Source organism: Opisthocomus hoazin, chromosome 5 (assembly GCF_030867145.1).
Source record: "Opisthocomus hoazin isolate bOpiHoa1 chromosome 5, bOpiHoa1.hap1, whole genome shotgun sequence".
In the NCBI taxonomy this organism is placed as follows: Eukaryota; Metazoa; Chordata; class Aves; order Opisthocomiformes; family Opisthocomidae; genus Opisthocomus; species Opisthocomus hoazin.
The window spans coordinates 2,205,567-2,233,381 of NC_134418.1; the positions used below are offsets into that span (position 1 = coordinate 2,205,567).

General features: G+C 58.7%; 1 protein-coding gene across 4 annotated transcripts in view; it reads right to left on the minus strand.

Moving 5' to 3' along the window:
• Positions 1 to 21,692, minus strand: part of RAB11FIP5 (RAB11 family interacting protein 5) — a 51,383-nt gene extending 29,691 nt beyond the window's left edge. For all 4 annotated transcript variants that reach the window (XM_075420238.1, XM_075420236.1, XM_075420235.1 and 1 more), the window contains exon 1: positions 21,225 to 21,692. In XM_075420238.1, the coding sequence (XP_075276353.1) occupies positions 21,225 to 21,607 (383 nt within the window). In that variant the 5' untranslated portion in view covers positions 21,608 to 21,692. The remainder of the gene's footprint in view (positions 1 to 21,224) is intronic.
• Between the last annotated feature and the right edge of the window lie 6,123 nt (positions 21,693 to 27,815).

The window sequence follows — 27,815 nt, forward strand, 5'->3', positions numbered from 1 at the left end:
GGTGATGGTGGAGGATGCAGCAAACCTCTATGTCCATCACCTTCCCCTCCTCCAAATCCCTCAACGCTGCGGAAGCATCTGTGAAATCCAAGGCAGCCAGAAGCCTGAGCTGAGGAGAGAGCAGGACTTTAACGCTCCACACGCCGGTTGCCAAAGCCCAGCACTGCGCTGCAGGAGCTGGCGAGAGCTCCCGAATGAGATATTGGCCACGTCCACCAGCGCAAAAGCTTCAGCCGACTCCACAGGAGATTAACGGGGGACGATCACCACTGCCCTGCCCCAGACAAACCCCACAACGCAGACTTTGCTCACAGATATGGGAAGAGCATGGGAAAATCCTACAAAACACTGCAGAAGGGAAAAAAACCTCCCAATCTCCATTTAGGTCCCTATCTTTCTGCAGGAACTGGGCTGCATTAGGAGGAGTGTGGGCAGCAGGGCGAGGGAGGTTCTCCTCTCCCTCTGCTCTGCCCTGGTGAGGCCCCATCTGGAGTCCTGTGTCCAGTGCTGGGCTCCCCAGTTCAAGAAAGAGGAGGAGCTACTGGAGAGAGTCCAGCGCAGGACTGCGAGGATGAGGAGGGGACTGGAGCATCTCTGCTACGAGGAGAGGCTGAGGGAGCTGGGCTTGTTCAGCCTGGAGAAGAGAAGGCTGAGAGGGGACCTTCGAAATGCCTCTAAATATCTGCAGGGTGGGGGTCAGGAGGACGGGGCCAGACTCTTTCCAGTGGTGCCCAGCGACAGGACAAGGGGCAACGGGCACAAACTGAAGCAGAGGAAGCTCCAGCTGAAGATGAGGAAGAACTTCTTCCCTCTGAGGGTGATGGAGCCCTGGCCCAGGCTGCCCAGGGAGGCTGTGGAGTCTCCTTCTCTGGAGATATTCCAGCCCCGCCTGGCCGCGGTGCTGCGCAGCCTGCTCTGGGTGACCCTGCTTGGGCAGGGGGTTGGGCTGGGTGACCCCCAGAGGGCCCTGCCAACCCCCAACATTCTGTGATTCCGTGAATAACCCGTGCACTGGCAGGACATGGAGCAACCCCTGGTACGCGACGGGAGAGGGGTCTTGCCCCCTGCCAGCTGGAACAAACGGTGGGCGAGAGGACACCAAGGCAAGAGACGCCTGGAGACACCTTCCAGCTGCCCAGTTCGCGGTGGTGCCACGTTCAGACGGGGCAGCACCAAACACAGGTCACGAGGGAACCATTTCTCCCCCACAAGCACCACCAACCCAGAAGTCCTTCACTCCCTTCTCCTCCCATGAGACGTCCTGTCTTTCCAGCCCGCTTCCAGGCGCTGCTTCCTGCAGCAGGACGAGCGGGTCCCCGGCACAGCCACTGCCCCACAGCTCTGATCCCTCCCGGATCAAAGTATTAAAATTCCCCTTAAGGAGTCGCAAGGAAATCCGTAGGTTTAGGACAGACCCCGTTTCTCTGTGACACGCTTCAGGGGCAAAACATGCAGCTCAGGAGACAGAAGAAATCTCTAGGCCTGGGTTAGCAATTTCCCAATGATTTCCCAGAAAATCAAAACGCCAGCGGTGTTTTACATCCACTTAAAAGGTGAAGTCAGTGGAAAGAAAGAGAATAAGGGAAGGAAAATGTGAAGGGATGGAGACGGGTGTGACGACGCTGAAATCACCAGGGCGAGGAGAAAACTTGAATCGAGTCCCCCCGAAGTTTTGGAATTATTGCTGGGGAGAGGTTATCGCATCTCGGGCGAAGGGAGGAGCTGGGAAGCCTGGGGAGCCCACACCATATCACAGAATCACAGAATCACGGAATAGTAGGGGTTGGAAGGGACCTCTGTGGGTCACCCAGCCCAACCCCCTGCCCAAGCAGGGTCACCCAGAGCAGGCTGCACAGCACCGCGGCCAGGCAGGGCTGGAATATCTCCAGAGAAGGAGACTCCACAGCCTCCCTGGGCAGCCTGGGCCAGGGCTCCGGCACCCTCAGAGGGAAGAAGTTCTTCCTCATGTTCAGATGGAACTTCCTGTGCCTCAGTTTGTGCCAAAAACCGTACCTCGGGAAGGGGGCAGAACCCCCCTAATGCCCTGCTGGGGTGCCAGGATAAGTAACAGGAGTGCGCAGCTGGAAGCACTCGGGTCCTTCGCCACCCAGTCCCGCTGCCACCGACACGCAGCAGGGACAGCGCCTGGGACTCTGCTGCACACAGACGCGGGGATAAACCCCCCGCGAACTCATTCCTGTCCCTACCACTTACTTCTCCCACCTCCATATGATGCCTGCTGCAAAATTTTCAACATCCAGGCTTCAAGCTTGAAAATAGCGAGGTGTACAGAAAAAAAAAACAAAAAAAACAAAAAAAACCATGAAAAAACCGCAGCGTTAACCCCTTACAGCGAGTCATTGGCTGCCAGGAGACACCCGAACCGGCTGATCCGCTGCCAGGGAGCGAGCAGGTGAGCCAGGCGGGCTCTTCCCGCAGGAACGGTGAGGAAAGAGCTGCTTGGAAGAGGCTGCGGCCACAGAACGTCAAATATTACAGAATCACAGAACCACAGAATGTTGGGGGTTGGCAGGGCCCTCTGTGGGTCACCCAGCCCAACCCCCTGCCCAAGCAGGGTCACCCAGAGCAGGCTGCACAGCACCGCGGCCAGGCGGGGCTGGAATATCTCCAGAGAAGGAGACTCCACAGCCTCCCTGGGCAGCCTGGGCCAGGGCTCCGGCACCCTCAGAGGGAAGAAGTTCTTCCTCATCTTCAGCTGGAGCTTCTTCTGCTCCAGTTTGTGCCCATTGCCCCCTGTCCTGTCGCTGGGCACCACTGGAAAGAGTCTGGCCCCGTCCTCCTGACCCCCACCCTGCAGATATTTAGAGGCATTTCGAAGGTCCCCTCTCAGCCTTCTCTTCTCCAGGCTGAACAAGCCCAGCTCCCTCAGCCTCTCCTCACAGGAGAGATGCTCCAGTCCCCTCCTCATCCTCGTAGCCCTCCTCTGGACTCTCTCCAGTAGCTCCTCATCTTTCTTGAACTGGGGAGCCCAGAAATGGACCCAGCACTGCAGATGGGGCCTCCCCAGGGCAGAGTAGAGGGGGAGGAGAACCTCCCTCGCCCTGCTGCCCACACTCCTCTTGATGCACCCCAGGATCCCATTGGCCTTCTTGGCACCCAGGGCACGCTGCTGGCTCAGGGTCACCCTGTCGTCCCCCAGCACTCCCAGTCCCTCTCCGCAGAGCTGCTCTCCAGCAGGTCCGCCCCAGCCTGTCCTGGTGCCTGGGGTTGTTCCTCCCCAGGTGCAGGACCCTGCCCTTGCCCTGGTTGAACCTCATCAGGTTCCTCTCTGCCCAACTCTCCAGCCTGTCCAGGTCTCGCTGGATGGCAGCACAGCCTGCCCGTGTACCCACCACTCCTCCCAGTTTGGTGTCATCAGCAAACTTGCTGAGGGTACACTCGAACTCTTCATCCAGGTCACTGATGAAGGAGTTGAACAAGTTATTATGCTGCTCAGATTGATGCAAGACCTGGAGAAGTTCAAGAGGGAAGGGCTGCAGCCGCCTGCCAGCTGGGAGAGGGGGAGATGTGGGGACTGAATCATTTAGCAGGAAAAGAAAAAAACCTTGCAAGTAGTTTTTATATCTTACGTCATCCTGTGGAAAAAAAAAAAAAAAAAGAAAATCTGGGTGGATTAACATGAGGATTGAGCTTCTGAGGACGCTGCGATGTAGCAGCGCTGCGCTGGCTCAGCTCACACGGAGACGCTCTCCGCTTCTCCCGCCCCGTCACTTCTAATGTTGTGGCCATTAATTTGGGTGCTCGGCGGCAACGCCTTTGGAAGAACAACCCTTCAAACCTGCTCTGCTTCAAAAGCATCCGTTCGAGGAAAATCCTCTGCTTCTGCTGGCGCTGGGTTAAGGAGCTATTTTTGGTTCCCAAGACCTAACCAGCAGCCGGCAGGCAGTCGGGACTACACCTCCAGCAGGCAAAACAGCTATTTTTAGGCTGAGCTCTAAGTTATGGCACAAGACGAGTGTTTGGGAGGATTAAGTTGTTCCATGTTGGGTTTTTTGGGTTTTTTTTATGAATCAGTTCCAGTGGAAACAGGAGGTGCAAACACTGCCTTGGCCGGGACGCGGCAGGAGAGCGGGATCGGGGCGGGTTTCAAGCTCCAGCACTCCCACCACATCTTTTCACTCTTAACCCCATCCCACAGCCCTCGGTTTCCCACGTTTCTCCCATCACCGAATCACAGAATCACAGAATCACAGCATGGTCAGGGTTGGAAGGGACCTCTGTGGGTCACCCAGCCCAACCCCCTGCCCAAGCAGGGTCACCCACAGCAGGCTGCACAGCACCACGTCCAGGAGGGTCTGGAATATCTCCAGAGAAGGAGACTCCACAGCCTCCCCCCAGTGCCCACCTCCACTGCAAGGTGATGCTTCTGCTGTGACACCTCGGCCCCGGCCACATGGAGAACCAGGCTGGCTCAGAGCCATCTCCAACACGACACGTCCAGGGAACGCAGCTCAAGCCAGCCTGAAGACACAAGCTGCAGGTTCAGGCAATCAACTTTTGCTAAAAAAAACCTATATTCCTCCTTCTTACGCCCCTTGGGTCCAGTGCCTCCGTGCATCGGGCGCCTGCTCACAGCACTGCACCCCGCCGGGTGCGCATCCCCCCAGAGGCAAAGGGGGATCCAGCCAAAATCCCATCATCGCCCCGGGATCTGCCCTCCACGGACGCCGCGGTGGGAAGGGGCAGGTGGGTCCCGGGGATCTCTGCCGGGGGAAGGAGGCAGCAAACAGCCCCAACACACAGGGACGGGAGAGGAAACCTCAAACAGAAATCTCCCCGCCGACGCCCCGGAAAGGGGAAGCAGCCGGAGGCCCCTCCGAGCTCTCGGGCAGCTCCCGGGAAGCGAGATGGGCTCCGGGGCTTCGCAAGCTCACACCCCGCGGCTGTGACGCCGCCTGCGAGCACTGACTCGGGGTGGAGGGGATCCCAAGCCCCCCCACATGGCTGTGTGCACTCATTTAGGTCACCGTGTTTAACCAGCGCATCCGAACGCCCTCCGGACGGTTTCAGTCGAACCCTTTCCTGTGCGGGCTCCTCTCTTCTCCCACTCCGCTGAGAGTCCAGGAGAACGGCGAGACACGGAGCGCAGCTGCCACAGGGCAGGTTTGGGAGGAAAGGCAGCAAGCGCCCGGCGTCTGTTCCTGCATTTATTGTCGCTGGGATCGATCGGAGCAGCAAGGGAGGCACGGGGAGCAGAGCACAAAGCACTGCTGTAGCTTCAGCCTTGTTCAACTCCTTCATCAATGACCTGGATGAAGAATCAGAGTGCACCCTCAGCACGTTTGCTGATGACACCAAACTGGGAGGAGTGGTGGATACACCGGCAGGCTGTGCTGCCATCCAGAGAGACCTGGACAGGCTGGAGAGTTGGGCAGAGAGGAACCTGATGAGGTTCAACAAGGGCAAGGGCAGGGTCCTGCCCCTGGGGAGGAACAACCCCAGGCACCAGGACAGGCTGGGGCGGACCTGCTGGAGAGCAGCTCTGCGGAGAGGGACTGGGAGTGCTGGGGGACGACAGGGTGACCATGAGCCAGCAGCGTGCCCTGGGTGCCAAGAAGGCCAATGGCATCCTGGGGTGCATCAAGAGGAGTGTGGCCAGCAGGGCGAGGGAGGTTCTCCTCCCCCTCTGCCCTGCCCTGGGGAGGCCCCATCTGGAGTCCTGTGTCCAGTGCTGGGCTCCCCAGTTCAAGAAAGATGAGGAGCTACTGGAGAGAGTGCAGCGGAGGGCTACGAGGATGAGGAGGGGACTGGAGCATCTCTCCTGCGAGGAGAGGCTGAGGGAGCTGGGCTTGTTCAGCCTGGAGAAGAGAAGGCTGAGAGGGGACCTTCGAAATGCCTCTAAATATCTGCAGGGTGGGGGTCAGGAGGACGGGGCCAGACTCTTTCCAGTGGTGCCCAGCGACAGGACAAGGGGCAACGGGCACAAACTGAAGCAGAGGAAGCTCCAGCTGAAGAGGAGGAAGAACTTCTTCCCTCTGAGGGTGACGGAGCCCTGGCCCAGGCTGCCCAGGGAGGCTGTGGAGTCTCCTTCTCTGGAGATATTCCAGCCCCGCCTGGACAAGGTCCTGTGCAGCCTGCTGTGGGTGACCCTGCTTGGGCAGGGGGCTGGGCTGGGTGACCCACAGAGGTCCCTGCCAACCCCTGCCATGCTGGGATTCTGGGGTTCTGTGAAAGACTACTTGTGTCCCCACAGCAACAGAGAGAGGACAGAGAGCCGAAAAGGCAATCCAGGGAAAACAAGAACGTTGCCAGCAAGCGCACGACCACCTTCTGCGGGCACAGCACGCGGCAGGGAAGGGGCATTTGGGCGAGACGAGAGCTGAAGCGGCCCTGCAGAAACACGCCCGTCGCGTCGGGCCAGGAGGAAGCTCACCTACCCGAGAAGGGAAGCGTAGGGTGGAAAAACAAGCCAGCCCTGGGGAGCTCTGCGCTTTTTGTCTGGCTTGGTGTTTCTGACGCAGCTTCCCCCACCGCTGCTGGGAAGCTTTTCTGCAGCGTCGGTTCGTTCCGTGTTGGTTTTGGATGGCCTCTTTTGCAAGGTGATCCCTCTAAGCTGCGAAAAGCACAGATGGAAAATAAACACGGGGCCGTGTCCCCCGCAGATGGGGAAGCAAGGGCTCGAGCGACTGAGGTGGGAAGAAGTTCATCTCTCTCAACGTTCCTCTGAGAAGTGCTTGAAAACAAACGTGAACAAACCAACCCCCCACAGCTCGTTAGATAATTCAGCTCGCTGCTAACGAAGCAGCTCAACCCTGCTCCTCTAATGGGTTCCACCTTTGGCACGACCAACTCAGCTGCTCCAGAGAGCGCTGGCTAAATGGGATGTCAGAAGCCAAGGTGAGGGGCGAAGGAGAATGCAGGCCGGTAACTAGTGGTGTCCCCCAAGGGTCAGTACTGGGCCCAGTCTTGTTTAACTCCTTCATCAATGACCTGGATGAAGAGTTCGAGTGCACCCTCAGCAAGTTTGCTGATGACACCAAGCTGGGAGGAGTGGTGGATACACTGGCAGGCTGTGCTGCCATCCAGAGAGACCTGGGCAGGCTGGAGAGTTGGGCAGAGAGGAACCTGATGAGGTTCAACCAGGGCAAGGGCAGGGTCCTGCACCTGGGGAGGAACAACCCCAGGCACCAGTACAGGCTGGGGCGGCCCTGCTGGAGAGCAGCTCTGTGGAGAGGGACTGGGAGTGCTGGGGGACGACAGGGTGACCATGAGCCAGCAGCGTGCCCTGGGTGCCAAGAAGGCCAATGGGATCCTGGGGTGCATCAAGAGGAGTGTGGGCAGCAGGGCGAGGGAGGTTCTCCTCCCCCTCTGCTCTGCCCTGGGGAGGCCCCATCTGGAGTCCTGTGTCCAGTTCTGGGCTCCCCACTTCAAGAAAGATGAGGAGCTACTGGAGAGAGTCCAGCGGAGGGCTACGAGGATGATGAGGGGGCTGGAGCATCTCTCCTACGAGGAGAGGCTGAGGGAGCTGGGCTTGTTCAGCCTGGAGAAGAGAAGGCTGAGAGGGGACCTTCGAAATGCTTCTAAATATCTGCAGGGTGGGTGTCAGGAGGACGGGGCCAGACTCTTTCCAGTGGTGCCCAGAGACAGGACAAGGGGCAACGGGCACAAACTGAAGCCGAGGAAGCTCCAGCTGAAGATGAGGAAGAAATTCTTCCCTCTGAGGGTGACGGAGCCCTGGCCCAGGCTGCCCAGGGAGGCTGTGGAGTCTCCTTCTCTGGAGATATTCCAGCCCCGCCTGGCCGCGGTGCTGTGCAGCCTGCTCTGGGTGACCCTGCTTGGGCAGGGGGTTGGGCTGGGTGACCCCCAGAGGTCCCTTCCAACCCCAAACATTCTGTGATTCTGTGAGCTACGGGCACGGTGCCGGTGCAGCCGACGCGGGAGCGCAGGACAACCAGGAACTCACACGAGGACATCCCACCACTGACTCGCCCCGCGCTGGGACAGAGATGCCATCCATGCTCTGCTGTATCCGTGCCCCGCTGACGGGCTCGTCCCACGACCCACAGGCCGGGAGCAGAGATGTTGTCACTCCGGTGGTCTTGATGGAAGGGAACAGGGCACCTCCTCTTGGCTATGGGGGGACTGGGGTGGCCCTGGCCTGCGAAGCCCCCGGACAAGCTTCACCCCATACCCAGAGGAGACAGAGGACGGCTGCCCAGCCACCCCACTGCCCCCCAAATCCGCCCCTACGGTCTCTGCGCTGGCTGGCAGGGGCAAGCAGTGGTGTGGGACGGCACGGAGCGGGGACAGTTTTAGGAGCAGGGTAGACAGCAGCGACGGAGAAGAGCTACCAACCACCAGGACAGCCGCTGGCGTGCCAGCAAGGGCAGGTCACTTCATCGCAAATCAGTTCAGGCTGAGAAGATCAGAGGCTTCTCCCTCTCCAGCGCAGCACGGGCAGGTAGGAAGGGGAAGGGAGGGAAGATTTAAGGAGCTGTAAAACGGAGCATGAAACATTTATGAATGAAGATGAGACGGTAACAGCACGAGACAGAAAGTGATCTCTTCAGCTGTATTTATCTGCTTCTGCTCCAGAGCGTCCAAGATTTGCGTCCTCCAAGTCATGAACAAGCCAATAAACCACATTTGTGGTCACCAAATGACCTGAAACGCCAGGCCAGTGCTGCCCAGGCACAACGAAACCAGGGGACGAGGTCCCTGCGCGAGTACGGGTGAGGAGGCAGCGCTGGCGACCCGCCGACGAGAAACCAAGGGCCCAAAGCAAAATTCAAAACCTGAGCTGACTTTGCAGGATGGCGAAGCACGACCGGCACCGAGGAGCTGCTTCGCCGGTTCCCCCAGGTGCACCTGCTTCTGGGGAGCTGCTTAATGCGCACGGGATGGGCAGGAGAAACATGTTTTTGCTGTAAATCCTTTTCCACTTCCAGCTGGGAAGAGCATCAGGGCAAGGCTCGCATGGAGAACCTGGTAGCTAGAGGCAACGCAAGGCTTGGGAACGCAGCGCCTGACCTCCAAAGGGAAAACCAAGCCCAAGGGCTCCATGCGGCTTAAAATACCGGCTACAGAATCCCAGAATCCCAGCATGGCAGGGGTTGGAAGGGACCTCTGTGGGTCACCCAGTCCAACCCCCTGCCCAAGCAGGGTCACCCACAGCAGGCTGCACAGCACCGCGGCCAGGCGGGGCTGGAATATCTCCAGAGAAGGAGACTCCACAGCCTCCCTGGGCAGCCTGGGCCAGGGCTCCGTCACCCTCAGAGGGAAGAAGTTCTTCCTCATCTTCAGCTGGAGCTTCCTCTGCTTCAGTTTGTGCCCGTTGCCCCTTGTCCTGTCGCTGGGCACCACTGGAAAGAGTCTGGCCCCGTCCTCCTGACCCCCACCCTGCAGATATTTAGAGGCATTTCCAAGGTCTGACCCTGATCACCAGAAGACCCTGACCAAAAGGTGCATGCCAATCACCAGAAGAGACTGACCACCAGGCACATGCCAACCACCAGAAGACACTGACCACCAGATACGCATCCACCACCAGAAGACCCTGACCACCAGGCACGTGCCAACCACCAGAAGACCCTGACCAGCAGATATGCACCCACCACCAGAAGACCCTGACCACCACACGTGTGCCCACCACCAGAAGACCCTGACCACCAGGCACACGCCCACCACCAGAAGACCCTGACCACCAGGCACTTGCCAGCCCTTAGAAGACCATGACCACCAGGCACTTGCCAGCCCCCAGAAGACCCTGACCACCACACGTGTGCCCACCACCAGAAGACCCTGACCACCAGGCACATGCCCACCACCAGAAGACCCTGACCACCAGGCACTTGCCAGGTGCCCAGTGACAGGACAAGGGGCAATGGGCACAAACTGAGGCACAGGACGTTCCGTCTGAACATGAGGAAGAACTTCTTCCCTCTGAGGGTGACGGAGCCCTGGCCCAGGCTGCCCAGGGAGGTTGTGGAGTCTCCTTCTCTGGAGATATTCAAGACCCACCTGGACAAGGTCCTGTGCAGCCTGCTGTAGGTGACCCTGCTTCGGCAGGAGGGTTGGACTAGATGACCCACAGAGGTCCCTTCCAACCCCTACTGTTCTGTGATTCTGTGACTATGACCACCAGGCACTTGCCAGCCCCCAGAAGACCCTGACCACCAGCTCAGAGACCACCGCTAGATCCAAGCATGGTGATGTTTTTTCTCTTATTTCTTCTCTGTCTCTGGCTCTCTCGGCACATCAGGGTAATGCTGCTACAAGTCCATAAACCTTCCATGTTCTGTGGTTTTGTGAAATCAGACATGGTGTTGTTGAAACCTTCTGCCAAGTCAACATCCGTTTCCGACCCCACTTAACGCTCCGAAGTTCCAGGGTTATCATCTTTTGTAACTCCACTGCTGCTCCAAGTAAAGCTTTGTTTTCAGTCCGGCCTCTCGGTCGCTGTTACGACTCTCAGCACCCCGCAGAGAATTAAAAAGTTCACCTTCCCCTACCAGCGTAGAATCATAGGTTGGAAAAGACCTCCGGGCTGGAAAGGCCGTCCTGCTGGAAACCCAAACCCCGCACCCCCACCCCAGCTTCTGAGAAAGAAAGCCAATTCCCCTGGCAGTTACCTGCACACCTTTGCCAAGTACATGCTCCAAGAAGCCCCAGGGTGGGAAGAGAGGCGGCAGCAAACATTTAAAAGCCATTGCCACTCGACAGAGGTCTTCTTTGGACTCCATTTGTCCAGAAAGCCCCGTGCAGCAGCCGTGCAGAGACGGCAGCCCGTGCCTGCAACGGAGCAGCGTCCAGAGCAAGAGGATTTCAACAGGTGAGATGACACCAGAGCACCCGGAGCCCGCGGGGTTACTGGGCGCAAGGAGCCCATTTTCCCTTCGTGCAGGCACCCACGGAAGCGTGTTTGCAAGGTGGCTACAGCGGACGGGCAGAATCACCCGGCCTAGACTCTGCCCCGGCACAGACACAGTCCCCACTCCATGGGATGCTCTCCCTCTGGTGACAGTGACAAAGAAGGAGGGTGTCTCCAGCAGATCCTGAGCATCGCTCCAAGGGACCACGCTGCCGGGGTGCAGCTGAGGGTGCCCGCAGATGCTCTCCTCTGGGGCAACAGAATCACAGAATTATTAAGGTTGGAAAAGTCCTTGAAGATCAAGTCCAACCATCACCCCAACCCCACCATGCCTGCTAAACCATGTCCTGAAGTGCCACATCTACACAGTTTTTGAACCCCTCCAGGGATGGGGACTCCACCACTGCCCTGGGCAGCCTGGTCCAACGCCTGACCGCTCTTGCAGGAAAGAAATTTTTCCTAATATCCAATCTGAACCTCCCCTGGTGTAACTTGAGGCCGTTAATCTGCTACAACTGAGCGGATTCACCCGGGAACCACGAACAGCATTCCTCAAAATCTCCTCTCCAGCTGCTGGCTCACGGACGTCCCTCTTTGAGCCATCCAGCTCAGCCCAGCGTGATGGACCCATCCCCTTGGAGGGCGAGAGGAGTGGAGAGCAGAGCCCACCCCACCTCCCTGGTCACCAGAGAGGAAGGACTGGTGAGAAACATTTTGCCAGGCTCTGCAGGGAGCAGAAGGAGTCACCTTGGAAAGATGAACCGAGGCGGCGAAGCTCCTGGAGCATGGCATGAGTGCTGGCTGAACTGGGCACGTGCAACAGCACCAGCTCCACCCGCGTCTGGAGCTTTGCACCGACGGGTCCGAGACGTTTTCTGAGTGGGCTGTGGGTGTTTCTGCAGCTGCTGAGGGAAAGAGACAGCTGGAAGCAGTTGGGGCTCTGAAGATCAACGTGAAACAGAGAAAGAAGCCTGAATCTGCAGTTTTTTGGTTTTTAAGATGATGGAGAGTGACTGGGTAGTGCTCTCGGCCACCGGCAGTTCAAACCTAACGCGCCAGGCTCGCGAAGCCGGGATCAAACTGCTCAAATATCTTTCAGAAAAGAGGAAAAGCAGAGCATTCCCGGAGCAGAGCAGAGCAAGGGTCTGCTCCAATTTTTCACCATTGGCAACTGGGTGAAAATGGGGTTAACTGGGCAGGTAGAAGCAAAATGAAGCCCTGCCACCCTCTGGTAAGCAGCATCGCCACAGCACCTCGGTGGTCTCCCGTGGGCAAATGCTTGCCCGGGACAAGCCGGCCACCAAGGACCCTACCCCAGGGCCTGGCTGCCTTCTGCCCTGCCTCGCCTCTGGCAGCGCAGAGGGCACCCCGACCTGGTTTTTGGCAGGACTAACCCTCTCCTCCCCCTGCTCGGCAGAGTTTCGACACAGCGGGGCGTTTCCTGGCTTGGCGGAGACGCAACAACCCCTCGGAGCCCCAAAACAAGGATTTCCTCAAAGCTGCTGTTCTCAGCCACCTATAAGAATCCCAGAATCCCAGCATGGCAGGGGTTGGCAGGGACCTCTGTGGGTCACCCAGCCCAACCCCGTGCCCAAGCAGGGTCACCCAGAGCAGGGGGCACAGCACCGCGGCCAGGCGGGGCTGGAATATCTCCAGAGAAGGAGACTCCACAGGCTCCCTGGGCAGCCTGGGCCAGGGCTCCGTCACCCTCAGAGGGAAGAAGTTCTTCCTCATCTTCAGCTGCAGCTTCCTCTGCTCCAGTTTGTGCCCGTTGCCCCTTGTCCTGTCGCTGGGCACCACTGGAAAGAGCCTGGCCCCGTCCTCCTGACCCCCACCCTGCAGATATTTAGAGGCATTTCGAAGGTCCCCTCTCAGCCTTCTCTTCTCCAGGCTGAACAAGCCCAGCTCCCTCAGCCTCTCCTCGTAGCAGAGATGCTCCAGTCCCCTCCTCATCCTCGTAGCCCTCCGCTGGACTCTCTCCAGTAAGAGAGAGCACAGCCCCTGGTGAACAGGGCTCCGTTTGCCCTCGTGTTACAGCTTCCCACTCCAATACCACCACGGAGCAGCCATATCCTCGCCGCCTCGCGGCAAGGTCTCTTCCTCTCCCAGGCTTCAGGACAGGCGTGCGGAGGACACGGCTGTAGCGACGTGGCCTTGGCTTACGCCCGATACGGTGCGGAAAGTGAGCTCTGACCCTGGGTGTGAAAACCTCCCCTAGGAGATGGAGCCAGAAGCCACAGCGGAAGCGGCAACAAGCACAAACCGCTCTGCTGCTAACGATCTCCACTGGTTTTAATTGAGCAAGGGAGGGCGACGGCCATGAGCACGCCGTGGGCTGACAACGGTCCAGAGGGGTTGGTGGTGGAGACGAGAGCGGGTCCGTGCCCGGGGGAAACATGGGGACAGTGCCACGGAAAGCAAGTCACCCGTCTGCTCTCGCCACCGTGAGGAGGGGACGTGATGGGTATGGCCAGCACGGGGAAGGGAACAGCGTCTGGCATGGAGCCCCAGCAGGGATTTGGGACCATCCCTTGGCCCTGAGGGTGCTTCTCGCCCCTCCAAGGTCCCAGAGCTGTTTTGTCGCCGGACAGACGGGCAGCACACATCACTGGGGACTGATGTGACCTTCCCAAGGGTTTCCCAACCACCCTGGGGCCAAAGCAAGTTCAGAGCAACGTCCCCCTGAGCCAGCTCCGTCTCAGCCCGTTCCTCCCCCCAGCCATGCTGGTTTTTTTGGAATCACTCAGGTTGGAAAAGACCTCTCAGATCATGAAGTCCAACCATCAACCCAAACCCACCATGCCTGCTAAAACATGTCCCAAAGTGCCACAGCTACATGTTTTTTGAACCCCACCAGGAATGGGGACTCCACCACTGCCCTGGGCAGCCTGGTCCAAGGCCTGACCACTCTTTCAATAAAGAAATTTTTCCTAATATCCAATCTGAACCTCCTCTGACGCAACTTGAGGCCATCGCCTCTCGTCCTATCGCTGGTTACCTGGGAGAAGAGACCAACCCCCACCTCACTGCACCCTCCTGTCAGGGAGCTGTAGAGCGCGAGAAGGTCTCCCCTCAGCCTCCTCTTCTCCAAACCAAACCATCCCAGTTCCCTCAGCTGCTCCTCATGGGACTTGTTCTCCAGACCCCTCCCCAGCCTCACTGCCCTTCTCTGGACACGCTCCAGACCCTCCATGTCCTTCTTGGAGTGAGGGGCCCAAAACTGAACACAGCACTCGAGGTGCGGCCTCACCAGTGCCCAGTACAGGGGCCCGATCCCCTCCCTGCTCCTGCTGGCCACACCATTCCTGACCCAAGCCAGGATGCTGCTGGCCTTCTTGGCCACCTGGGCACACTGCTGGCTCGCGTTCAGCCGGCTGTTGACCAGCACCTCCAGGTCCTTTTCTGCCAGGCAGCTTCTCCCCCTCTGCACCAAGCCATGCAGCCGCAGGCAGAAACAGGACCAACGAGCTCCTTCTCCAACCGACTCTGCCAGCCATCTTGGCCTGGCCCTGTGACACCTCCATCCCCAGCCCAAGGAAGTCCCCATCCCTTTTCCACCGAGCCTCGCCCCAGAGCCAAGCTCCATCAGGACGCGGGGCAGAGCAGCCCCGACGGTGTGAAGGACTTCAGCTAGGAAAGCTTAGCCCCCAGAGGAAAGGTTTTGTACCCCGAGCAGCTTCTCCGCCAACGGAGAGCAGGAAGGAGAGCAACTGCAAGTCACTGCAGGCAAACGCCAGAGCCAGGAACCACGGCTCCTCTGCTGCACCAACTGTGCCCTTACCCACTGCATCCCAGCGCTGCAAAGCCCTCAGTGTTGCTCTCCAAAGACCCAGCTCCGTCAGCCCGGTGTTTGCACGGCCAGCAGAGCTTCGCCCAGGAAGGCTCACGGCTTTAACCTTTCCCGTTTGCAAGGGGCTGTGAGGTCTTAGGGAAAGAAAGCAAAGGAAAATGGTATTTCAAAGGGGTGGAGAGGACGTAATGACAAATAGGGTTTTTCTTTGTCTGATCTAGGAAACTCTGGGTGCCACCCACCCCTCCCTGCCATCGCCCTCACAGCCCAAAGAGCAACAGTTCTTCATCAATGACCTGGATGAAGAGTTCGAGTGCACCCTCACCCAGCTTGCTGATGACACCAAACTGGGAGGAGTGGTGGATACACCGGCAGGCTGTGCTGCCATCCAGAGAGACCTGGACAGGCTGGAGAGTTGGGCAGAGAGGAACCTGATGAGGTTCAACAAGGGCAAGGGCAGGGTCCTGCACCTGGGGAGGAACAACCCCAGGCACCAGGACAGGCTGGGGGGGACCTGCTGGAGAGCAGCTCTGTGGAGAGGGACTGGGAGTACTGGGGGACGACAGGGTGACCATGAGCCAGCAGTGTGCCCTGGGTGCCAAGAAGGCCGATGGGATCCTGGGGTGCATGAGGAGGAGTGTGGGCAGCAGGGCGAGGGAGGTTCTCCTCCCCCTCTGCTCTGCCCTGGGGAGGCCCCATCTGCAGTGCTCGGTCCAGTGCTGGGCTCCCCAGTTCAAGAAAGATGAGGAGCTACTGGAGAGAGTCCAGCGCAGGGCTACGAGGATGATGAGGGGACTGGAGCATCTCTCCTACGAGGAGAGGCTGAGGGAGCTGGGCTTGTTCAGCCTGAAGAAGAGAAGGCTGAGAGGGGACCTTCGAAATGCCTCTAAATATCTGCAGGGTGGGGGTCAGGAGGCCGGGGCCAGACTCTTTCCAGTGGTGCCCAGCGACAGGACAAGGGGCAACGGGCACAAACTGAGGCAGAGGAAGCTCCAGCTGAAGATGAGGAAGAACTTCTTCCCTCTGAGGGTGACGGAGCCCTGGCCCAGGCTGCCCAGGGAGGCTGTGGAGTCTCCTTCTCTGGAGATATTCCAGCCCCGCCTGGCCGCGGTGCTGTGCAGCCTGCTGTGGGTGACCCTGCTTGGGCAGGGGGTTGGGCTGGGTGACCCACAGAGGGCCCTTCCAACCCTACTATTCTGTGATTCTGTGAAAATCAAGCCAGGGCCAAAGCCCAACCCCACAGGCGTTACCATGCCCCTCCTGCCCTCCCCAGCGCCAAGCCCCTGCCACCCAACCACCCACCTGACCACGTTGGCCAAGGGGAAAACACAGCGTGCGGGTGTTGGACAGAAGCTCTCAGCTCGCTGCAGCTGGAGGCATCTCCACCCTACCCAGATGCCGCGCTGACGGGGATGGACATGGAGGTAACATTACCCGGCTGGCCGCCACGCCGCGGGGAAGCAAGGCAGGACGAGCCCCCACAGGGGCCCGCAACGGCGTTTCCTGGATGCCAGGAAGCAGAAGTGATAGCTGCCTCGTGAGTACAGGAGAAAATAACCCTCGTCTGCTGGGCTGAGGCTTCTTTCTGGAGGGTCTGACCACCCCACCGTTTACCCGCCGAACCACCGCGTCTGGTCCTGTGTCTGTGCCGAACCGGCAGCGTTCAAGGACCCACTGGCAGACCATTACGGTCGGCCACGGTGATGGTCACCATGCCAGGACGCAAACACTTGACCACACAGCCCCATCCTGCCGGCAGCACCGGGGCTTTGGGCTCCCAAAAACCGAGGCAGGACAGTGAGCTGCAGGGACCAGGTCACCAGAGGGAGAGGTGAGGAGGGAGGTTCTCCTCTCCCTCTGCTCTGCCCTGGGGAGGCCCCATCTGGAGTCCTGTGTCCAGTTCTGGGCTCCCCAGTTCAAGAAAGATGAGGAGCTACTGGAGAGAGTCCAGCGGAGGGCTACAAGGATGAGGAGGGGACTGGAGCATCTCTGCTACGAGGAGAGGCTGAGGGAGCTGGGCTTGTTCAGCCTGGAGAAGAGAAGGCTGAGAGGGGACCTTCGAAATGCCTCTAAATATCTGCAGGGTGGGGGTCAGGAGGACGGGGCCAGACTCTTTGCAGTGGTGCCCAGCGACAGGACAAGGGGCAACGGGCACAAACTGAAGCCGAGGAAGCTCCAGCTGAAGATGAGGAAGAACTTCTTCCCTCTGAGGGTGCCGGAGCCCTGGCCCAGGCTGCCCAGGGAGGCTGTGGAGTCTCCTTCTCTGGAGATATTCCAACCCCGCCTGGCCGCGGTGCTGTGCAGCCTGCTGTGGGTGACCCTGCTTGGGCAGGGGGTTGGGCTGGGTGACCCCCAGAGGGCCCTGCCAACCCCCAACATTCTGTGACTCTGTGAGGACCGGCAGCCTCCCGCCCGGGCTCGGCCAAGGCCAAGGGTTTTCCTGGCGCAGAAAGGTGCAGCCTCCAGAGACGCGCATCGGGCTCCCCAGGGCAGTAAAAGGCACGGGTGAAAAAGAAGAGCCCTACACGGCTCAAGTGGGAAGACAGAAACGATGCTCAGAGCTGTTGCTCCGCTTGCCAACCCCAAGCCTCGGGGCTGGCTGAGCGTGGGACGAGCCTTGGGATGCCCAAAAAGCCCATGAGAGCTCTCGGGCTGCTCTTGTCCAAAGTCAGGAGTGGATTTTCTCCTTGGTGAAACACCGAAGCGACCGAGACGTTGGGCGGAACAAGGCAGCTCATAAAACACCCCCGGACGCCGGCTGACGGCTCGTTCCTGGAGAAGAGTCCAAGTTTGACGGAACATTTTCCATCGAGCTGAAAACAAGTATAAAAATCACCACTGGTAAAGTTTCCGTGCAACAAAAATCAGCAGGGAAACGAGAGCGAGGTCAGCACGCTGACAATCGAGGCCTTTTTTGCAGCGCGGGCCCTTCCCAACCGGCAGCAGTTTTATGCCCAGGAGCGAAGGCCACAGACGGGGCCCTAAAAACCAGCGTATGGCGGAGACTCAACTCATGCACCCTGCACTCGGGGGCCAAGAGTTATCTCCGCTGCACAGGCCTGGGTGCGCTCCGCGGTGCAGTCCCGGAGGGGGGGACCCTCTGTTTGTTTTCCTCTTTTTTAATCTGGGACTAAAATTTCCTCCTGAACAGCGTTGTCTGCAACCAGGCCGAACCAGAAGTCGGTCGGTACCCAGCCCGCGGAGCCAGACCCCCGGGGCTCCCCACAACCTTCCTCCCAGCTGCCTCGACACGCTCCATGGCGCTCAGGACCCCCCTTCCAAAACTAACTGCAGCCTTTTCCATGCTGCAGACCCACCAGACCCCTTCCAGCTCAGGGGTTCGAGCGAGCAGAGATGCCTGGGGCGCAGGGCTTGAGCCCCCCGTCCTGTTTTCCGTACTTGCTTCCACCACCACAGGCGAAGATAAAGAGCCTTAAAAGCTCTCACCATCCAGCACGAGGGGAAGTTAATTTTCCTTATGCAAGCGAAGCTACAGGAAGGGAGGGAGACAGCCAGCAAAAACGCTGAGGATCTCCTGCCTCGCAGCACAGATCCCCTCCTGGCACCCGCGACGGGCAGCACGGGGTCCGCCCGCGCTGGACGTTGCACCCGTGGGATTAACGGCCCCCGACGCCGAGACCTTTGAGACGAGGCCACGGGCTCGGCCTCCTGAAACCCTCGCGGGGCCGTCGCGGGGCTTTGCACAACTTTGTGAGCTTCTGCTCACGGGAGTGTGGCTTTCCTCGAGGCACAGCTCCTCCCGGCGCGGGGCTCGCTATCCGAATCGCGAAGAGGGCGGAAAGTTGTTTCGCATCCTGCCGTGCCGAAACAACGCGGCTGCCCCGGCGCAGCCGCCAGGCCGCGGATCGGCTCACTCGCTCTGAAATCTGCACACCACGCTGGTTTGAATCACAGAATCACAGAATCACAGAATGGTAGGGTTGGCAGGGACCTCTGGGGGTCACCCAGCCCAACCCCTTGCCCAAGCAGGGTCACCCAGAGCAGGCTGCACAGCACCGCGGCCAGGTGGGGCTGGAATATCTCCAGAGAAGGAGACTCCACAGCCTCCCTGGGCAGCCTGGGCCAGGGCTCCGGCACCCTCAGAGGGAAGAAGTTCTTCCTCATCTTCAGCTGGAGCTTCCTCTGCTTCAGTTTGTGCCCGTTGCCCCTTGTCCTGTCGCTGGGCACCACTGGAAATTTGGCCCTGTCCTCCTGACCCCCACCCTGCAGATATTTATAAACATTTATTAGGTCCCCTCGCAGCCTTCTCTTCTCCAGGCCCGAAGAATTAGGCCTGAAGAATTCAGATCCAGCTCCTCCGACGCTGCCCATTCCCCAGCCAGCAACAATAAAAGCAAAATAAACGCCGGGGGTGGGAGGGGAAACGCTCAGACACCAGCTCCGGGGTTAGTCACTCTTCCTCCGTGCCCACGCTCCCATTTTAGGGCAAGCAGGAGTCCCCACGGGCTGCGGATGGAAACGAGCCGCGTTTTCTCCACGAGAGAAGTTTTTCCGACCCCTTTTCACGCTCGCCGCGCTCTCCGGGAGCGAGGATGTGCCATCTGCCAAGCCCCGGCGCTCCCTCCGCCGCCTCGCCGGCCGTGCCCGGGGTGGGAGGGCGAGGGAGGCTCCGCTCCGAGCTCCGAGCCCGCAGCTTCGGGCAGCGAGCCAGCCGAATTCCTGGGGTCCAGCGAGCAAAGCTCGGAAAACTTCTTCCCTAAAGGAATTCCATCCGCATTCCTGCATTTCTTTGCTCAGTAAAGGCTAGAAAACATTATTATTGTTTTAAATCTTTCTGAGGGAGGGAAGAGGAATGGCAAATCCCACACACACACAGAGGGAATTACGGCGGAGCTGGGGTTTGGTTCCCCAAACTGGGAGACCCTCCTGCAGCAGCACCCCCAAACTGGGGGCCCCTCCTGCAGCAGCACCTCGCCAGAGCAGGTCACGCCGACGGCCCCAGCGAGGCGGCGAGGGCTGCAAAGCCACGGCAGCCAGCGGAAGGACAGACCACCGCGGGCATCTGTGCCGGGGGAGCGACAGACCCCGGTGGGGGGAACCCTCCTGGGATGCGGAGGGACCTCGCAGCACCCTGACCCCCGGGAGAAGGATCCCGCGATGGCTTGTCCCGCATGGCTCCCTTCCTGGGGGGTGGAGGGACCCCGAGACGCTCCATCCTCCCCACCACCCTTCCCAGAGCACACGTGATGTCCTACCCCCCCCCCCCCGGTGACGCCCTTCCCGGAGCATCCACGGGCCCTGCGATTCCCTGCATCCTGCAACGCCCTTCCTGGGTCACACACGGCCCCCACGTCACCCCATCCTCTGTGACACCCTTCCTAGGGCACCCACGGACCCCATGACTCCCCGTGACACCCTTCTTGGTGAATGCCCCCACGACACCCTGCTCCCGGTGACACCCTCCCTGGGGTGCCCACGGGGTTGGTGATGCCCTACCTCCCGCAGCACCCTTCCCAGGGCACGCACAGTCCCCCCCGACACCCTTCCCAGGGCACCCAGGCACCCTGTGACACCCTGCCCACTGCAATGCCCCTCCTGAGGCTCACATGGACCCGTGATGCCCATCCCAGGGCACCCATGGACCCCATGACGCCCCATCCACTGTGATGCCCTTCTTGGGGCTCACATGCACCCATGATGCCCACCCTGCGGCACCCAGGGACCCCGCAACACCCATCCAAGGGTATGCAGAGACCCCATGGCACCCATCCCGGGGCACCCAGGGACCCTGCAACACCCTGTCCACCCCAGTGCCCTTCCTGAGGCTCACATGGACCTGTGATGCCCATCCCTGGGCACCCAGGGACCCCGCGAGGACCACCCCAGGGCAACCATGGACCCCGTGACTCCCATCCTCAGGCAGGCAAGGACCCTGGGACACCACGACACCACCCAAAGGCACTGAGGGACCCCTCGACACCCACCCAAGTGCATGCAGGGACCCCTCGACGCCCATCCCTGGGCACCCAGGGACCCTGCGACAGCCACCCAAGGGCACTGAGGGACCCCGCAATGCCCATCCTGGGGCACCCAGGGACCCTGCGACACCCATCCTGGGGCACCCAGGGACCCAGTGACATCCCATCCGCTGTGATGCCCATCCTGGGGCATGCAGGGACCATCCAAAGGCAAGCAGGGACCTATCAAAGCCCACCCAAGGACCCCTCGACACCCACCCAAGGATGCCCAGGGACCCCTCGACACCCACCCAAGGATGCCCAAGGACCCCTTGATGTCCATCCAAGGATACTCAGGGACCCCACAACACCCGTCCCTGGGCACCCAGGACCCGCTTGACGCCCATCCAAGGGCACCCAGGGCCCCCACGACACCGATCCCTGCGCACCCAGGGCCCCCACGATGCCCATCCAAGGACACCCAGGGACCCCTCAATGCTCACCCAGGGATACCCAGGGACCCCTTGACACCCATACAAGGGCACCCAGGGACCCCTCAACACCCATTGACGTGGACCCAGACACCCCATGATGCCCATCCAAGGGCACTCAGGCCCCCCACGACGCCCACCGCCGAGGCGTCCCGTGCCATTGAACCGGGCCGTACCCCCGGGACCCCACTCACCGCTCGTCGGGCGCTCGGCCCTGCCGCAGGGCGGGCTCCAGGGGCACCAGGGCCTGGCCCAGGAACCGGTCCATGCCCACCAGGGCCCGGTGCATGACGGTGAGCAGCAGGCCGCCGCGGGCCAGGCCCCCCAGCTCGGGGGGCAGCTCGAAGGCGCACTCCTCCCGCCATTCGGGGTCGCCGGGGCTCTTCTCGGCCACCGAGGTGCTGTACTTCTCGCGGCCCAGCTGGATGATGGTGTAGGCGTCGCTGGTGCCCGGTTTGCCGCCTCCTCCTCCCTTGCAGCGCAGCCCGCGGGCCCGCACCACCGTCACCTGGACGTGGGTGGGCAGCCAGGCCGGGGAACCCTCGGCGGGGAGCGCGGCGGCCCTCAGCAGCGCCATGGCGGGAACGCTGAGGGGAGCGGACCGGACCCAACCGGACCGGACCGGAGCGGGCCGGGCCTCGCTTTCGGCCGCCGCTGCCGCACCCGGGCCGCAGCGCGAGCGCCGCCGGCCGCCCCGCCCCGCCCCGAGCCCCGCCCGGCGCTAACCCCGCCCCTCGGCCGGCGCTGGCGCCGCGCCCCGCCCAGAGCCCCGCCCCCGCCCAGGCGCTAACCCCGCCCCTCGGCCGGCGCTTGCGCCGCGCCCCTCCCCGAGCCACGCCCCCGCCCGGCGCTAACCACGCCCCTCCGCCGGCGCTGGCACCGCCCACTCGCCCCGCCCAGCCGAGGCGTCGCAGAGCCGCGAGAGGGGTGTCGCGACATGTCGGGGGGGGGGGGGGGGGGGGGACGGACACCGACGTCCCGCTGCACCCAGGCCGCGCGCTCCGCCCCGTCACCCTGCCGCCGGGCGCGTGCAAGCGCGAGCACGTGTGCCCATGCGTGTGCGAGCACGAGGACGTGTGTCCATGCGTGTGCCAGCATGTGCTTGTGTGTCCACGCGTGTGCGAGCACGAGCGTTACGCGTGTGCAAGCATGTGCTTGTGTGTCTGCACGTGTACAACCGCGAGCACGTGTGTCATGCGTGTGCGAGCAGGTGCTTGTGCGTCTGCACGTGTGCAAGCATGAGCAAGCGTGTCCTGCCTGCGTGTACAAGCGTGTGTTTCCATGCGTGTGCAAGCGTGAGCACGCGTCATGCATGGGCGAGCAGGTACTTGTGAGTCTGTGCATGTGCAAGTGCGAGCATGTGTGTCATGCGTGTGCGAGCATGTGTGTCCAGGCGTGTGCAAGCACAAGCATGTGTGTCCATGTGCAAGCATGAGCGTGTCATGCATGTGCAGGCGCGAGCATTTGTGTCCCTGCATCTGCAGGCGAGAGCACAAGCGTGCGTCCATGCACTTGCAAGCGTGAACATGTGTCATGCATGTGCAAGCATGTGCAAGCACGAAGATGTGAGTCCACGGATGTACAAGTGTGAGCATGTGTCCATACATGTGCATGTGTGTGCAAGCATGAGCATGTGTGTCATGCATCTGCAAGCGTGTGCAAGTGCGAGAGAGTGTGTCCATGGATGTGCAAGCATGAGCACGTGTCATGCATGTGCAACCATGAACATGTGGGTCCGTGTGTATGCAAGAACAAGCATGTGTGTCATGCATGTGCAAGCATGTGCAAGCACAAGCATGTGTGTTCAGGCCAGTGCAAGCATGAGCACACGTGTCCATGCATGTGTATGCGTGAGCACGTGTCCCTCCGGGTACAAGCATGTGCAAGCACTAGCATGTGTGTCCATGCACGTTCAAGCATGAGCATGTGTGTCATGCATCTGCAAGCAGGTGCTTGTGTGTCCGTGCGTGTGCAAGCATGTGTGTCCATGCACATCATTATGTGTACCTGTGTGTGTGCAAGCATGAACACATGTCCATGCATGTGCATGTGTGTGCAAGCATGAGCACGTGTGTCATGCATGAGCAAGCATGTGCAAGTGCGAGGATGTAAGTCCATGGATGTGCAAGCATGAGCATGTGCCCATACATGTGCATGTGTGTACAAGCATGAGCACGTGTATCATGCATCTGCAAGCATGTGCTTGTGTGTCCATGTGTATGCAAGCACAAGCATGTGTGTCATGCATGTGGAAATATGAGCAAGCGCGAGCATGTGTGTTCATGGATGTGCAAGCGTGAGCATGTGCGTCCATGTGTATGCAAAAACAAGCATGTGTGTCCATGGATGTGCAAGCATGAGCATGTGTGTCATGTATATGCAATCGTGAGCATGTGTGTCCATGCCTGTGCAAGCAGGAGCACGTGTCGTGCATGTGCAAGCGTGTGCAAGAGTGAGGACGTGTGTCCATGGACGTGCAAGCACAAATATGTCCATGCATGTGCATGTGTGTGCAAGCATGAGTGTGTGTCCATGTGTATGCAAGAATGAGCATGTGGGTCCATGGCTCTAAAAGCATAAGCATGTGTCATATATGTGCAACTGTGAGCATGTGTGTCCATGCCTGTGCAAGCAGGAGCATGTGTGTTGTGCATGTGCAAACATGTGCAAGAGTGAGGATGTGTCCATGGACGTGCAAGCATGAACATGTGTCCATGTATGTGCACATGTGTGCAAGCGCGAGGATGTGTGTCCATGCACATGCAAGCATGAGCACGTGTGCCTATGTGTGCAAGCATGAACACATGTCCATGCACGCGCATGTGTGTGCAAGCGTGAGCACGTGTCATGCATGTGCAAGCATGTGCAAGCATGAGCATGTGTCATGTATATGCAAACATGAGCATGTGTGTCCATGCCTGTGCAAGCAGGAGCACGTGTTGTGCATGTGCAAGCGTGTGCGAGAGTGAGCTTTTGTGTCCACGGATGTGCAAGCATGAACATGTGTCCATGTATGTGCGTGTGTGTGCAAGCATAAGCAAGTGTGTCATGCATGTACAAGTATGTGCAAGTGTGAGCATGTGTGCCCATGGATGTGCAAACATGAGCATGTGTGTCCATGTGTATGCAAAAACAAGCATGTGTTTCCATGTGTGTGCAAGCATGAGCATGTGTGCCTATATGTGTAAGCATGAACACCTGTCGATGCACGTGCATGTGTGTGCAAGCAAGAGCACGTGTCATACATGTGCAAGCATGTTCAAGCATGAGGATGCGTGTCCATGGACGTGCAAGCATGAGCATGTGTCCGTGCACGTGCATGTGTGTGCAAGCATGAGCACGTGTGTCATGCATGTGCAACTGTGGTCTTGTGTGTCCATGCCTGTGCAAGCATGAGCACATGTGCCTATGTGTGTGCAAGTGTGAACATCTGCCCATGCACGTGCATGTATGTGCAAGCATGAGCATGTGTCATGCATGTGCAACCGTGAGCATGTGTGTCCACACCTGTGCAAGCATGAGCACGTGTGTTGTACATGTGCATGCACGTGCAAGCGTGAGGATGTGTGTCCATGGACGTGCAAGCACAAACATGTGTCCATGCATGTGCATGTGTGTGCAAGCATGAGCATGTGTGTCGTACATGTGCATACAGGTGCAAGCGTGAGCACGTGTGTCGTACATGTGCAGGCATGTGCAAGCAGGAGCACATGTGTCCATGTGTGTGCAAGCATGAGCACGTGTGTCGTACATGTGCATGCATGTGCAAGCGTGAGCACGTGTGTCCATGCCTGTGCAAGCATGAGCATGTGTCATGCATGTGCAAGCGTGAGCACGTGTGTCGTACATGTGCATGCATGTGCAAGCGTGAGCACATGTGTCCATGTGTGTGCAAGCATGAGCATGTGTCATGCATGTGCAAGCGTGAGCACGTGTCGTGCATGTGCATGCATGTGCAAGCGTGAGCACGTGTCCATGTGTGTGCAAGCATGAGCACGTGTGTCGTACATGTGCATGCATGTGCAAGCGTGAGCACGTGTCCATGTGTGTGCAAGCGTGAGCACGTGTGTCGTACATGTGTAGGCATGTGCAAGCGTGAGCACGTGTGTCCATGCACGTGTACTCATGAGCTCACATGTCCCTGCAGCTACATGCGTGTGCAGGCATGAACACGTATGTCAACACACGCGCAAGCCCTTCGACACGTGTGTGCGGGAGCGGGGCCGCAGCCTCCCCAACGAGCCCCCGTTCCACCCCCCTCCGCTGACCCCCAAGCCGCCATTTCCCGGCCCCTCCAGCAAGGTCACGCCTCGACGCCGCGCCCCGCGCCGCCATCTTGGCTGCTGACGGCCGGGCCGTGACGGGGCGAGCCGGGCCCCGCGGCCCCGATCCCGCCGCGATAAGGCGCGTTCGGGGCCGCCGCGGTTCGCCGGACGGAGCCGCGCCGCTCTGCTCTATCGCTCCCATCTCCGCCATCAAACCGGCGGCCATTTTGCAGGGGGGGGACACACACGCACGACGCCTCCTCCCGCTCCGTGTCCCCTCGCCCGGGGCCGCCCGTTCCGCTCGGCCGCGGGGACGCGGGGTGCCCCGACGGGCGCCGCACTCCCTTCGCCCTCCGCCGCGGCCCCGTTGGGCTCGCCGAGGCCCCGCTAACGGGACCGCCACCGCCAAGGGCCCGAATAGCCACGTTCTGCCCCAAAAAGCGCATAAAATGGGCAAAATGAGGAAAAAAAACCCCTCAGCCACCGGTATTTTTCCCGGCGGCACGCGCTGCCCCGGCCGTATTCAAATCCCGCATTAAAATACGCTTCGGAATAAATAAAAACGACGCGGGGAATTTCTTATCGCCGCCGCGACGATCCGAAATCCAATTATCCCTCCGGTCCGGCGCCCGGCCCCGCTCTCCCAGCCGCCTCTTATCCCCGCTCCGCATCTGCTTTCGATTTTCCCTCTTTCTGATTGTATTTTCCCCTTTTTATTTTCTTTTTTTTCCGCTTTCCGATTATCTCTCCTCTCGCCGTATCTCCTCCTCGCCGCCGCTTTCCATCCTCGCCCCTGGAATTGGGGGTTTTTTTTCCCACTCCCCCCACCTTCCCCACCCCGCTCCCCTTCCCAGTTCCTCGTTATTTTTAATTTTACCGCCGCCTTTGCGTTTGGGGCAGAAAGAGGGGTTTTAATTACCCCTGAAATCAATGATTGGGGCTTTTTAAAAATTATTTTCTTGAATTGTGAGGGAAATGGGGGTCAGCGGCGGCGCGGGGGCCGCGTCACCGCCCTACGGGCGCCCTTCGCCCCGGCCTCCGCCAGCCCGGGCTGCGATCAAGTTTGCTGTAGCTTTTGCTTCAACTTTAATTCTTGCTTAAATATTAATACGTCTTTCAGCTTTAGTTTTTCCTTTAATTTTTGCTGTAATTTTGGTTTTCTCTTTTATTTTGGCTTTAATTTTAATTTTTAATATTAATTTTTACTTTAATTTTTGCTTCAATTTCAATTTTTTCTTTAATTTTTGATTTACTTTTATGTTTTCCTTTAATTTTTTATTTAATTTTATTTTTTCCATTCATTTTTGCTTTAATTTTATTTTTTCCTTTCATTTTTGCTTTAATTTTATTTTTTCCTTTCATTTTTGCTTTACTTCGTCTTTAATTTTTGCTTTAATTTTATTTTTTCCTTTCATTTTTGCTTTACTGTCTCTTTCATTTTTGCTTTAACTTTATTTTGTCTTTAATTTCTGCTTTAACTTTCTTTTTTCTTTAGTTTTTGCTTTAACTTTATTTTTGTTTTACTTTGATTTTTGCTTTGACTTTATTTTTCCTTCAGCTTTTGCTCTTTCTTTCTTCTTTTACTCTGATTTTGGCTGTAACTCTCTTTTTTCTTTAATTTTTGCTTTAGCTTCATTTTTCTTCAGCTTTCGCTCTAACTTTAGTTTTTTCTTTTACCTTACTTTTCGCTTGAACTTTCTCAACTTTGATTTTTGCTTGAACTTCAATTTTTGCTTGAATTTTCACTTTAACTTTCGCTTCAACTTCGATTTTTGCTTTACCCTTAATTTTCCCTTCAACTTTGATTTTTTCTTTAACTTTGATTTTCGCTTGAACTTTAATTTTTGCTTGAATTTTTGCTTGAATTTTCACTTTCACTTTGATTTTTGCTTTACCCTTAATTTTCCCTTCAACCTTGATTTTTGCTTTTGATTTTCCCCTTTAACTTTAATTTTTTCTTTAACTTTGATTTTTGCTTTAATTTTATTTTTTCTTCACTCCCATTTTGGCTTCGTCCCGCTCCGTGGCAGCCGTGCGTCTCCCCGCGCCCGCTCCTGTCCCGGCGACGGCGTCCTCAGCGAGGCTCACGCCTTGCCAGCGAGGAGCTGGAAAATCAAACAAATTGCCCAATTTTGCTTTTTTCCCCCCCATTTTCGGTGCAAAATTCCGCTCTCCACCCGGGTGGCCCTGACAGCACCCAGGAGCTCCCCACCCATCGCCCACCCCAGCACCCCTGGGGACGGAGGGCGAGCCGGAGCTGGGGGACGCAGCACCCCATATCTCCACGCCGCCATCACAACGTCCCCCAGCCTGCGGGACGGACACAGGGAGCAGGACAGACAGCAGCACCCGAACCTCCCCGGGCGCCCATTTTTGGGGGGCCAAGCCGCAAAATGGTCCCTAAAAATGGGTGGCACCGCAAAATCCCAGCCGGCGGCGCAGGGATGCCCGGAACGGAGCGAGGGCGAGGGGGGGGCAGCCGAGGCAAATAAAGAGTTCAAACGGGAAACGATTAAAACC